The 14,624-nt window shown below is 46.6% G+C and overlaps 1 protein-coding gene across 5 annotated transcripts in view; it reads left to right on the forward strand.

Moving 5' to 3' along the window:
- The first annotated feature begins 279 nt into the window (after window positions 1-279).
- LOC104939388 (NACHT, LRR and PYD domains-containing protein 12) overlaps window positions 280-14,624 on the forward strand; it is a 119,892-nt gene continuing 105,547 nt past the window's right edge. For 4 of the 5 annotated variants that reach the window (XM_027282667.1, XM_027282665.1, XM_027282666.1 and 1 more), the window contains exon 1: window positions 280-562. In XM_027282667.1, the coding sequence (XP_027138468.1) occupies window positions 289-562 (274 nt within the window). In that variant the 5' untranslated portion in view covers window positions 280-288. Of the gene's footprint in view, window positions 563-7,429; window positions 9,303-10,822; window positions 10,997-11,609; window positions 11,784-12,091; window positions 12,266-12,739; window positions 12,787-13,786; window positions 14,565-14,624 lie in introns of those variants that run through there. The other variant, XM_027282670.1, reaches the window with a different exon arrangement.

The raw sequence follows: 14,624 nt of genomic DNA on the forward strand, positions 1-14,624 counted from the left end.
TCTGTCTGGGCCGTCGTCACCTGGAGGAGGAAATCTACTGTAAAGGAGGTTTATTTCAGGTTTACTATTTAAACCAAAAGAAAGTCAAAATGTATGTGTGAGACAGATGGTCAGACTCCAGCTGACTTTTCTTTAGTTTTTTCACTGTGCCACATGTTCAGCCCATAGAGGAGCAGGAGGAGCTCCAACACAGCTCCTGTGTCAGCCAATCACAGCTCCTGTTGCTGCTCTGATACATTGTGTCATACTTTTCCTTCAGGTTGACCATACTGCCTGATTTCAGCCACGATGTCATCAGAGGACCTTTTGAACACTCTGGAGGATTTGACAGACGATGAACTGAAGGACTTCAAATGGTATCTGAAGCACCCTGACATCCTGGATGGATACCAAACCATCAAAGTGTCCAAGCTGGAGAAGGCAGACAGACGGGACATCGTGGATCTGATGGTGAACACCTATAAACTTCATGGAGCTCTGAAGGTGACCAAGAAGGTTTTAGAGAAGATCAACAGGAACGATCTGGTCCAGAGTCTGTCAGAGACGAGCTCAGGACCAGAAGGTCAGTCACATTCCTTATTTTTCTATTTTCAGATACAGAGAGTGGGTTGACAACACAATACCTAAGGAAACAATTCAATCCAATTCAATTTTATTTATATAGCGGCATATCATAACAATATCCCAACAGTTCCACCATGAGCAAACACTTGGCGACGGTGGTGAGGAAAAACTTCCCTTTAACCTCAGGCAGACCCAAACAAGGCTCAATGGCAGTCGGTCATCCACCACGACCGGTTGAGTTAAAGAAAGAGAGAGAGAGAGAGAGAGAGAGAGAGAGAGAGAGAGAGTTTTCAGTAAAGGGAGATGTGACTGTATATACATATACAATACTGTGCCTGACTAGGCATAACCCTGAGACAGACAGACAGACAGACAGACAGACAGACAGACAGACAGACAGACAGACAGAGTACTTTATTTATCCCCAAAGGGAAATTCTTTCGTTGCAGCAGCATTATAAAATATACATAAGAAAAATATACATATGGACTCATGCAGTAACTAGTGCAAAATATGTCCATCAGCTCAGCTGTTACTGAATGAGTCTCCTCTCTCTGCACAGAGTCATTATACAGAGTTATGGCAGATGATATTATCATATAACTTATAAACCAGAAAACATTTTCTCCAAAAAATATGAATATTCCAGAAATATTCCAGCTCTTAATTGTTATGAAAACACCAACTTTTATCTTTATACGAACATATGCTGCTGTGGTCCTGCATGACGTCCACTACACATATTACTACTGTCATTATTGCTGCCATATCTCTATTACAGTTTATAGTTAGTTTATGATTTGCTGCTGCTGAGCATCTGTCTCTCTCTCTCTCTCCCCCTCTCTGTCTTTAACTCAACCGGTTGCGGTGGATGACCGTCCACCAATGAGCTTGGGTCGCCAAGTGCTTGCTTATGGTGGAACTGTTTATAATATCGTACAGAGTACGTCTGAATAAGCATATTTATGTTGTATTGAACCTTAGCTTGAAGTTAGATGATGATACTTTGATGTCTGTGAAAACAGACTGTGATGCTACCACATTCTGTTTTCTGTTTCATTTTTCCAAAGCTCTGTTTCGTTTTGGTTCTGTCTGTTCCAGCAGAGAAACCTGTGGAGGATTCAGCTGAAGCTCAGAGGGAAGCAGGAATCAACACAGCTGCTGTCCAGAGTGGAAGTTCCTTCATGGCTCCTCAGCTTACTGGTGCAAACATTGGAGGTGACGTCAATCTAACCATCTATGCCACTAACACGTCTGGTAGACCATGCCGGATTAGCTGCAGTAGATGATATTTAAATATATATACATATCTAGATTATATATCGATATATTCATATATACCTATATATCTTATATATTATATACTCTATACTATATATATATTACAAATGTAAAAGTGTGATTTAAGCATACAGAACTCACCAGACATCTTAGAATCACTCCTACAATAATCACACCTGCTGCAAATGATTATTTTAGAATCCTGACATCATCAGACCAAATCCACATAAATCTGATGCTGACAGCTGTGAGATCAGCTTCATCAGTGTTTAAAACGAGTGATCACATCGAGAGTTTGTTGTCTTCTTCACTTGACCTGCCACACTGGCTTCAGATAAGTCTGTTGCTTTGCTCTTTGTACTCACTTCATACAGTGTTATCGCTCACTGGGTCCAGTTACATTAGTGATGATTGAGCAGCCCCTGGTGGTAGAAAAGAGAACATCATGTTGGATCATGTGAGTCTGCAGGATAGTGTGCTGCAGAAAACAGTCCCTGTAGGACCACCTACCACTGTATATATGAGTGTTTAAACAGGTTTGTAGTTACCTCATATTAATGCATAAACACATGCATACACTAGAGGTGAAATACAGTCTGCTCACTGATACTGAGTTAAAATGGCCGTGCAGATTCTCCTCCATATGTTTGGGGAAAAGTGACACCGACAACATGAAATCGTCAGTGGGAGTGTGGAATGTGGAATTTAACATCACAATGTATACAGTTAGATCAATAAATAGATTTCACCAAAGGCCTTCATGCACAGATCCGTGGAGGACCTCACCTGTGCGTCAGGTGATCCTAAGTGTGGCCCACAGGGTGCCCCACATCGAAGATGAGCTCATGATCTGCCTCATCCCCTCTGTCTTGTGCAAAGTTGGCCATCACTCTACTACTAAACATTAGCCCTTCATCCAAACACTATGCCATGCAGCTTTAAGCAAAAAACATACAGTACATATATTTCTTGCCTGCAATATAAATGTATGTATTTAAATAGTCCCATCTCTCTGGACACGCCATGTCAAACTGTTGTTGGCTCAAATTTCCTGCTAAATGGAACGGGATAACCTTCTATGACAAACTATTGTCTTACCAATACAACATCCATCTATACACCAACTCTGCTCCTTCTGTTGAGTTTGGAAGTGTTTAAATGGTTTGATGGAGAATGTTGCTACTCAGTCCTGATTCCACCAGCTCTTCTGCATGTACTCTACTTGTCCAGCATGTCATCTGTCTCCGAGCTGGGTTACAACATCAGAATCAGAGCTGTCCCCTCAACCTATTGCAGTAGCATCCCTGAACACTTAGCACAAATTAGTAACTGGAGACTTTGGAGGTCTGTTTGCCTGGCCGCCTGTGACGATTGCCCACAATGCAGGATCCAAGCTTCAGTCACATTCTTTTTGTTTAATTAATAAATCATTTAAACATATCTTTTTAATGGTGTGGAGCTAATAAAGACTGATAACAACCGATAATAACTGATTGAAAGAAAAGATAAAAGAATTTAATGAGATTTAGTCAAAGCAGCATCTGACTACCTGCAGGTCTGGAAGTCTCGAAAAGCATTGAATTCAGTTCCCTCAAAAGAAGCTCTTTTAAACGCTTAAACTTAATTGATATTATAAACATCTGCAGAAACCCCGAGAATGTATAGAATCAAAGGCAACATCTTCAGGCTAGGGGGCAAGTTTTCAAGGTGGCGTGTTTGCAGATAAAGTCAACACTGGCTCATCCAGACACACTGACTACCAACCCTGATAGGCCACTCCGAATTCTTAGTCCTAACCTTTGGTGTACAATACATAAATGCACCTATTGAAGGGATATGAAAAGCTTTAGTTGTTACTAAAATCTGCACCTCTCAACAAATAGATAACACCATTGACAATTTCATTGATATTTAAATATCTTTGAACTGATTTCATGAAATGACAGTACAATTTCATTCAGTAGATGGCAGGAATACCAGCAGCTGCTTACAGGTCACCAATCCAAGGCATTGGCTGTACTGGGAAGTTCCCTACCATAAGTATTTAAATCTTGACTAATATGGTGGAGCTGCCACCTTATCGTGGTGGAGGGGTTTGCGTGTTCCAATGATCCTGGGAGCTATGTTGTCGGGGGCTTTATGCCCCTGGTAGGGTCTCCCAAGGCAAACAGGTCCTAGGTGAGGGTCCAGACAAAGCGCAGCTCAAATTCCCCCTGATGACATGCGAACAAAAGGAAACACGTTTCCCTTGCCCGGACACGGGCCACCGGGGCCCCCCCCTGGAGCCAGGTCTGGGGGTGGGGCTCGTTGGCGAGCGCCTGGTGGTCGGGTCCTTATCCATGGGGCCCGGCCGGGCACAGCCTGAAAAGGAGACATGGGCCTCCCTTCCCCTGGGCCCACCACCCATGGGAGGGGTCTCAGGGGGGACCAGGTGCGAAGAGAGATGGGCGGCAGAGCGGCGGTCCGACCCCCGGTTGCAGAAGCTGGCTCTGGGGACGTGGAACGTCACCTCTCTGGTGGGGAAGGAGCCTGAGCTGGTGTGCGAGGTTGAGAAATTCCGGCTAGATATAGTCGGGCTTGCCTCGACGCACAGTGTGGGCTCCGGAACCAGTTTCCTTGAGAGGGGTTGGATGCTCTACCACTCTGGTGTTGCCCCCGGTGAAAGGCCCAGAGCAGGGGTGGGAATGCTTGTTTCCCCCCGGCTCGGCGCCTGTAAGTTGGGGTTCACCCCGGTGGACGAGAGGGTAGCCTCCCTTCGCCTTCGGGTGGGGGGACGGGTCCTGACTGTCGTCTGTGCCTATGCACCGAATCGCAGTTCAGAGTACCCACCCTTTTTGGAGTCTTTGGAGGGGGTGCTGGAGAGCACTCCCTCTGGGGACTCCCTCGTCCTCCTGGGGGACTTCAATGCTCACGTGGGCAGCGACAGTGAGACCTGGAGGGGCGTGATTGGGAGGAACGGCCCTCCTGATCTGAACCCGAGTGGTGTTCTGTTATTGGACTTCTGTGCACGTCATGGATTGTCCATAACGAACACCATGTTCAAGCATAAGGGTGTCCATATGTGCACTTGGCACCAGGATGCCCTCGGCCGTAGTTCGATGATCGACTTTGTGGTCGTGTCGTCGGACTTGCGGCCACATGTTTTGGACACTCGGGTGAAGAGAGGGGCGGAGCTGTCAACTGATCACCACCTGGTGGTGAGTTGGCTCCGATGGTGGGGGAGGATGGCAGTCAGACCTGGCAGGCCCAAACGTTCTGTGCGGGTTTGTTGGGAACGTCTGGCTGAATCTCCTGTCAGAAAGAGTTTCAACTCCCACCTCCGGGAGAGCTTCGCTCATGTCCCGGGGGAGGCGGGGGACATTGAGTCCGAGTGGACCTTGTTCCGTTCCTCCATTGTCGAGGCGGCCGACCGGAGCTGTGGCCGTAAGGTGGTCGGTGCCTGTCGTGGCGGTGGCCCCCGAACCCGCTGGTGGACACCGGCGGTGAGGGATGCCGTCAAGCTGAAGAAGGAGGCCTACAGAACCTTTTTGGCCTGTGGGAGTCCTGAAGCAGCTGACGGGTATCGACATGCCAAGCGGAATGCGGCCTCGGCGGTTGCGGAGGCAAAAACTCGGGCGTGGGAGGAGTTCGGTGAGGCCATGGAGAGCGACTTTCGAACGGCTTCGAGGAGGTTCTGGACCACCATCCGGCGGCTCAGGCGGGGGAAGCAGTGCACTATCAACACTGTGTTCAGTGGGGACGGTGTGCTGCTGACCTCGACTGGGGACGTCTTGGGTCGGTGGAGGGAATACTTCGAAGACCTCCTCAATCCCACCAGCACGTCTTCCGTTGAGGAGGCAGAGTCTGGGGACCCCGTGGTGGTCTCGCCCATCTCTGGGGCTGAGGTCGCTGAGGTAGTCAAAAAACTCCTCGGTGGCAAGGCCCCGGGGGTGGATGAGGTCCGCCCGGAGTTCCTCAAGGCTCTGGATGTTGTGGGGCTGTCTTGGTTGACACGTCTCTGCAACATCGCGTGGACATCGGGGGCAGTGCCTCTGGACTGGCAGACCGGGGTGGTGGTTCCCCTCTTCAAAAAGGGGGACCGGAGGATGTGCTCCAACTATAGGGGGATCACACTCCTCAGCCTCCCCGGGAAGGTCTTTTCGGGGGTCCTGGAGAGGAGGGTCCGCAAGATTGTCGAACCTCGGATCCAGGAGGAGCAGTGTGGTTTTCGTCCTGGCCGTGGAACTGTGGACCAGCTCTATACCCTTAGCGCGGCCCTGGAGGGTGCATGGGAGTTCGCCCAACCAGTCTACATGTGTTTTGTGGACCTGGAGAAGGCGTTCGACCGTGTCCCTCGGGAGGTCCTGTGGGGGGTGCTCCGGGAGTATGGGGTTCCGGACCCATTGATACGGGCTATCCGGTCCCTTTACTCTCGGTGCCAGAGCTTGGTCCGCATTGCCGGCAGTAAGTCGGACCTGTTTCCCGTGGGAGTTGGACTCCGCCAGGGCTGCCCTTTGTCACCGGTTCTGTTCATAACTTTTATGGACAGGATTTCTAGGCGCAGCCAGGGCGTCGAGGGGCTGCGATTCGGTGGCCTTAGGATTGGGTCGCTGCTTTTTGCGGACGATCTAGTCTTGTTGGCTTCATCGGATCGTGACCTTCAGCTCTCTCTGGAGCGGTTTGCAGCCGAGTGTGAAGCGGCTGGGATGAGAATCAGCACCTCCAAATCCGAGGCCATGGTTCTCAGCCGGAAAAGGGTGGAGTGCAGTCTCCAGGTCGGGGATGAGATCCTGCCTCAAGTGGAGGAGTTCAAGTATCTCGGGGTCTTGTTCACGAGTGAGGGAAGGATGGAACGGGAGATCGACCGGCGGATCGGTGCGGCTTCTGCAGTGATGCGGACTCTGCACCGGTCCGTCGTGGTGAAGAAGGAGCTGAGCCGAAAGGCGAAGCTCTCGATTTACCAGTCGATCTACGTTCCTACCCTCACCTATGGTCACGAGCTTTGGGTAGTGACCGAAAGAATAAGATCGCGAATACAAGCGGCCGAAATGAGCTTCCTTCGCAGGGTGGCTGGGGTCTCCCTTAGAGATAGGGTGAGAAGCTCGGCCATCCGCGAGGAGCTCAGAGTAGAACCGCTGCTCCTCCGCATCGAGAGGAACCAGTTGAGGTGGCTCGGGCATCTCGTGAGGATGCCTCCTGGACGTCTCCCTGGTGAGATGTTCCGGGCACGTCCCTCCGGGAGGCGGCCCCGGGGAAGACCCAGGACACGCTGGAGGGACTACGTCTCTCGGCTGGCCTGGGAACGCCTTGGGGTCCCCCTGGGAGAGCTGGCAGAAGTGGCTGGGGAGAGGGAAGTCTGGGCCTCCCTGCTAAAGCTACTTCCCCCCCGACCCGATAAAAACGGATAAAGCGGAAGAAGACGGACGGACTAATATAATAATATTTATTGGTCCAGCAGTGACTACTAAAATTATATTTGTCTGTATCTTAGTTTCTTTTCATAAACAAACCTTTTAGCAAGAAAAAACATGCATTAACCAATGCTTGTGAGAAAAGAGGTATCTGTGGACATGCAGCCTGATTCAATGTTGTTTTTTTGTCACAGATGGGATTGTTCCAGTACCGGAGCCACGACACATCTCATATTACCAACAGTTACTTCAGTCAAACCTCCAGGACAAGTTCATGTGTGCACAAGAGGGGTGGTCACAGAAGAAGGATGAGGAACGTCTGGTTGATATCTACACAGAGCTGTACATCACAGGTGGAGGTGACATCCACATCAACACACAGCATGAGGTCATGCAGATTGAGGCAGCAGGGAAGCCAGCAGATACAGAGAAATCACTTAAACCCAGTGACATGTTCAAGCCTCCCTCTGGAAGATATAAACCCATAAGAACAGTGCTGACCACTGGAATCGCAGGAATTGGAAAAACATTTCTTACGTGCAAGTTTCTGTTGGACTGGGCTGAAGGAAGAGCCAATCAGGATGTGCATCTCATATTCCCCTTCACCTTTCGTCAGCTGAACTTAAAGAAGGGACAAAAGTTTTCTTTGACAGAGCTCATTCATGAATGTATCACTGAGGCCATAGTCATCCCAGAAAAAGCTCTTAATTACATCTTTACAACTCTGCAGTCATCAGGAATCACCAACTATGACAGAAGTAAATTCAAAGTTCTGTTTGTTTTGGATGGACTGGATGAGAGCCGACTTCAACTGGACTGCTCTACCAATAAAAACCAGGCAGTTAAATTTGATGTTACAGCGTCGACCTCAGTGGATGAGCTGCTGACAAACCTCATCAAGAGAAAACTGCTTCCTTCTGCTCGCCTCTGGATAACCACACGACCTGCAGCAGCCAATCAGATCCATTCTGATTTTGTTGACATCATGACAGAGGTCAGAGGGTTCACTGACCCTCAGAAGGACGAGTACTTCAAGAAGAGATTCAGAGATGAGGAGCAGGCCAGCAGAATCATCTCCCACATCAAGACATCACGAAGCCTCCACATCATGTGCCACATCCCAGTCTTCTGCTGGATCTCTGCTACAGTTCTGGAGGATCTGTTGAAGACCAGAGAGGGAGGAGAGCTGCCCAAGACCCTGACTGAGATGTACATCCGCTTCCTGGTGTTTCAGATGGATCAGACAAAAGAGAAGTATGAACCAGAAAAGTACATTCAGTACATCCAGTACATCAAGTCATTATCAAAACTGGCTTTCCAGCAGCTGAAAAAGCGCAACCCGATCTTCTACGAGAAAGATCTAAAAGAGAGTGGCATTGATGTCAGAGGAGCCTCAGTGTGTTCAGGAGTGTTCACAGAGATCTTTAAAGAAGAACATGGGAAGAAGAAAGAACATGACAAGATGTTTAGCTTCATCCATCTGAGTGTTCAGGAGTTTTTGGCAGCTTTGTATGTGGAGATGTCGCTCATTAACAGAAAGAAAAATGTGATGTCCAAGCTAGCGCAAACTGTTTGTGAACATGTGCAAATGGTTTTTGAAACATCTGTGACAGAGGTCCACAGGTTTGCTATTGACAAGGCCTTACAGAGTCCAAATGGACACCTGGACTTGTTCCTCCGCTTCCTCCTGGGTCTTTCACTGGAGACCAATCAGACCAAGCTCCCTGAAGGTCTACTGAACAAGAAAAGAAGCTCACAGACCAATCAGGAAACAGTCGAGTACATCAAGAAGAAGATCAATGAGAATCTGTCTCCAGAGAGAATCATCAATCTGTTCCACTGTCTGAATGAACTGAATGATCTTTCTCTAGTGGAGGAGATCCAACAGTACCTGAGTTCAGGAAGTCTCTCCACAGATAGACTGACTCCTGCTCAGTGGTCAGCTCTGGTCTTCATCTTACTGTCATCAGACAAAGATCTGGACGTGTTTGACCTGAAGAAATACTCTGCTTCAGAGGGGGCTCTTCTGAGGCTGTTGCCAGTGGTCAAAGCCTCCAACAAAGCTCTGTAAGTGCACAGACACCAAAGATAATAACTGTATCACAAGTGCAAATTTATATTCAACTAATGAATATCTTGCCAGAACACAGCCTGAACTGTGTGCATCTCAGAACCTCTTGCTTTTAATGTTGGTATCCATGTTAACTAACCTGATGTAATACATAACATATTACATTAGGTACATAACATAAGTTCTGCTTCATTCCCAAACCTAACCAAGTAGTTTTTGTGCGTAAACCCAAGTATTTTATTTGCCTAAACCTAACCAAAGTGTGACCGTTTCATGTTAACCATGAAAGCTTTCTTTTGAAAGTCTAACCAGACATTGCATAATTGACTGTGCCTGCGAGGTCACTATTCACTGTTTCTAAGAGTTTCACCAAACGGTTTTACCAAAAATCACCAAAAACCACACCAAAGTTTACAATGGGTGTGTATTGGTAGAATGTTCAGAGCGAGAGTGGGTGACATCATCGCTAGAGTGGAGAGGGAGAGAAACATTTGTCAAAAAAGAAATATGCAAACAGCTCTCGCAGCCACAAATGTCACTCTACAGAAATAATTTCTACATAGTAACGTAGGAAAATTCGTGGGCTACGCAGCGATATCACTGCTGAAGCTGTCAGACTTATAGTTTTGGCGGGAGACGCACTGATGCTCCAGGATCACCCACCGACAGCCCCATCTACTCCCATGTAAACTGGAGAGGAGAAATTTCCCAAAGGAGCACGGGGCACCTGTTCTTTCTCTCTCTCCCCAGGTCACATTTTTTAACTTCACACACTGAAATTCAGCATTCACATGGTCGACAAGATGAGGATGCTCACGGTCATTTGGGCTTTTTGATACCACCTACCGTTTGGCAGTGTCCACTAGTTGGAGGGGCTTCATTTAGAGATTTTCTGTGTCTCTCAGCAGTCACTCACACACAGACAGAGCACAGCTGCAGTTAATTGCTCTGACCTGCAACTGACCCTGGTTGCTCGGCAACCTCAAGCTGCCTTTGACTGACTTTACTGAAGTCTCTGTGCTGCTGCAGTGTCAGTAATAATGTCTGTCAGACACACTCTACAGTTATTTAGACATTTTATAGTCATCCTTGCCAACTTAAGTGCAGGGCCTTGCACAGCCATGAATGGTACATGTAGTGTCATATTTTGAAGTGTAGGAGCTCTGGCCAAGCTGCAATATTTTACAAGTTGGAAGTGAGAACATGTGGAGTATGCTCAGTAAAAAACACTGATGGTCCAAAAATATGGATACAACAAAGCAGCCTTCGAATTGTGTTCAGACTCAATTGCCTATCCTGTCCTGGGTAACATGGATGTTGCTGTTCTCAGCTTGAAACTTTAGATTTGATTTTGACAAATGTTATATGAGCAACCTGAATCTACATCTTTTATGAAACTCTTTTATGGATCTGAATTTGTGAATGTGTGAAAAAATGTGAAGAATTTGATGGGTTTTTTTTACATTATATACAACAGAAACAGTATCAATGTTTGTCTTTATCACTATCTCTACAGGTTGAGTGGCTGTAATCTGTCAGAGAGAAGCTGTGAAGCTCTGTCCTCAGTCCTCAGCTCCCAGTCCTCACGTCTGAGAGAGCTGGACCTGAGTAACAACGACCTGAAGGATTCAGGAGGGAAGCTGCTCTCTGCTGGACTGGAGAGTCCACACTGTACACTGGAGACCCTCAGGTCAGATTACATTGTGTGGATTTGGGGATGAGCTGGGGTTACAGAGAATCTGTCCTACTCACTTACACAACCATTTTGGACTAAATTGGAGTATAGAAAAAAACATATTTGTTTTTATTGATTATTATCAGGTGCAATCAAAGTGGCCTCACAAAGAAATGCTGTCAGGAGTTCTCATCAGTTCTCCGCTCCCAGTCCTCACGTCTGACAGAGCTGGACCTGAGTAACAATGACCTGAAGGATTCAGGAGTGAAGCTGCTCTCTGCTGGACTGAAGAGTCCACACTGTACACTGGAGACTCTCAGGTCAGATCACTGTTATGCTTTCATACTTCAAACATGAAATGCATCTTGGCATTGGGGATGGGGTGGGTATGGGTGAGTCCACACTGTAGAGACTCTCAGGTCAGATCACTGTGATCCTTTTTGTATACTGTATTGTCCCATTGATAAAACAAAAATGATTTGTTGTTGATGACAACATGTTTGGACTTTGAATCATAAGAATATTCCACAGCTTCACTTGATTAATACTCTGAACTCTGAAAAACTGAGCATTTTGGATGTTAAAGTAAAACATAATGGTTAAAGTGTTTCATTTTGTTTTTAATCAGGTTAAATCAAACCAGGCTCACAGAGAAATGCTGTCAGGAGTTCTCATCAGTTCTCAGCTCCCAGTCCTCACGTCTGACAGAGCTGGACCTGAGTAACAACGACCTGAAGGATTCAGGAGTGAAGCTGCTCTCTGCTGAACTACAGAGTCCACACTGTACACTGGAGACCCTCAGGTTAGGGTTCAGTTTTGTTTGATTTGAAAAATTAAAGAAGTTATCTCTTTCCATATAGAGCAGGTTTAGACTTCACAGTACTATTCACAGAGTTTTACAGCTCCTGAGTGGTCAAAAATAAATGTTGATTTGTGTCAAAATACTTTGCAGATCACAGATTCTAAAGTGATTTGACTGCATTTCAAAACTGATCATAAAATGACATTTAGCTAATTTAATTATAGAATTTGCAATGACACAAAAATAAATTAAATGTCATTCTGTGTGTGTGTGTGTGTGTGTGTGTGTGTGTGTGTGTGTGTCTCCAGGCTGTCAGGCTGTCTGGTAGCAGAGGAAGGTTGTACTTCTCTGGCCTCAGCTCTGAGATCCAACCCCTCCCATCTGAGAGAGCTGGACCTGAGCTACAATCATCCAGGAGAGTCAGGAGTGAAGCTGCTGTCTGCTGGTCTGAAGAATCCACGCTGGAGACTGGACACTCTCAGGTATGAAGAGACAACAAGAGCTCACACACTGTTTCTCTGTCACACTGACAGGCTAAATTGTTTGTCATTGTTGACCTTGGAAACAGTGGTTGATAAAACAGTTTGAACTTCAGGTCTGTTTAGTAGCTGATCTAGATATAGAAGTTCAAATTTACATTATCTCTGAGCACAAGACGTCTTGTTTATGTTGGCTTAAAAGATGGGTAATGATGATTCACACATACACATTCTTTGGTAGCCGAAGTCAGAGGATAGAGCTGTCTCACTTCCTTGACATAGACCATTTATGGACATAGAGCAGTGATGTCACAGTGGTGAGTTTAGAGTTTGCTTGTTTTCTGTGGATTTTCTTTTTTTGTATGAATGTGTTTTCTCCATGCAGACGATTTGTCTTGATGGTGGATGTGAGTGAATCTTTCTGAAGATCATTGATGAAGAAGCTTCTGAAGGTTCATTCTTTGTTTCTTCCTCCAGGGTGGATCATGGTGGAGAGCAGAGGCTGAAACCTGGTCTGAGGAAGTGTAAGTGTTTGTTCACTTTGATTCATGAAAACAAGGCAGCACATGTTAAAGGAGTTTAAATCAAAAGCTTGTGTATCTGCATTCAACTCTCAGTTTGAAAGAAGATGAGTCAGTCTGTATAGAGGATTTTAGTTATTTAATCAAAGAGGAAAGTCTTCAGTCTACTCTTAAAGGTGTTGACCGTGTCTGCCTCCTGAACCCAGAATGGTAGTTTGTTCCACAGAAGAGGAGCCTGATAGCTGAAAGCTCTGGCTCCCAATCTACTTTTGGAGACTATAGGAACCACAAGGAACCACAAGGAACCCAGCATCCTGAGAGCGCAGTGTTCTAGAGGGGTAGTAAGGTACTATGAGTTCTTTTAGATATGATGGTGCCTGACCATGAAGAGCTTTGTAAGTAAGGAGAAGAATTTTAAATTCTATTCTAGATTTAACAGGGAGCCAATGCAAGGAAGCCAGAATGGGAGAGATGTGATCTCTGATCTTGGTTCCTGTCAGAACACGTGCAGCAGCATTCTGAATTAACTGCAAAGTCCTCAGAGACTCCTTTGTATCAATCACACAGTCCTGCAGACTCCAAAGGATCTCTGTGTCCTCAGTAAGTAGGGATGACGTTGACCCTTCTTGAACAGGACATCTGCGTAGTCTGACCAGTCCAGTTTGTTGTTGAGGTGAACACCCAGGTACTCCCACCATCTCCATATCCAATCCCTGGATGTTGGTGCAATACTCTTAAAACATTTAAAGTTTGACTGTAATAAGCAACAGCAGCGCCGGTCCTGGCCACATTTGCGCCCTGGGCGTTTTTTTTTTCGGGCGCTCATGTGCCCTTACGGAGACTGCGCCCTGGGCGGTCGCCCACATTGCCCATAGCTAAAACCGGCCCTGATCAACAGAATGCGAATAAATAATGTGTTAAAGATGTCTGTACATTGTGTTGCATCTTTGAAGTGTGTTAGATGATAAACTGCTGCTGTATTCTGTCTTGTTCTCTCCATCAGATGCCTGTGAACTCACAGTGGACACAAACACAGTGAACAAATACCTCAAACTGTCGGACAACAACAGGAAGGTGACATTAGTGACAAAGAACGAGCCGTATCCTGATCATCCAGAGAGGTTCAACTACTGTCAGCTGCTGTGTGGAGATGGTCTGACTGGTCGCTGTTACTGGGAGGTCGAGTGGAGAGGAAGAGCTTATGTATCAGTGAGTTACAGAGGAATCAGAAGGATAGGAGCCTGGTTTGGAGAGAATGATCAGTCCTGGAGTCTGAGCTGCTCTGATGTTGATGGTTACTCTGTCTGGCACAATAACACAAGAACATTCATCCTCCCCTCCTCCTCCTTCTTCTCCTCCTCCTCCATCTCCTCCTCCTCCTCGGTCTCTCACAGAGTAGCAGTGTATGTGGACTGTCCTGCTGGCTCTCTGTCCTTCTACAGAGTCTGCTCTGACACACTGATCCACCTCCACACCTTCAACACCACATTCACTGAACCTCTTTATCCTGGGTTTGGGTTATTGCCATATGGTTCCTCAGTGCTTCTGTGTTCAGTGTAGGGGGAGAGTCTTCTCCTGTGGAGAGAAGCTGCTGACAAACACAAAACCTTTCGTGTTTTTGGACGATCATTAAAGGAGCAGTGTCGAATCTAGTGACATCTAGTGGTGAGATTGCAGATTGCAACTGAAAGTCCTTGATTCATTTTGACTCATGAAGTCTCTCTAGAGTCAGAGTTCAAAGTAAGTCTCTCATTCTGATCAAAAAACAGAACAAGTCTCATTTTTAGGCAGTTAAACACGAATGAAAACAGTTATGAAGATTATATTCTTCTGTTGTCTCT

The sequence above is a fragment of the Larimichthys crocea genome, chromosome X (genome assembly GCF_000972845.2).
Source record: "Larimichthys crocea isolate SSNF chromosome X, L_crocea_2.0, whole genome shotgun sequence".
NCBI classification, from domain to species: Eukaryota; Metazoa; Chordata; class Actinopteri; family Sciaenidae; genus Larimichthys; species Larimichthys crocea.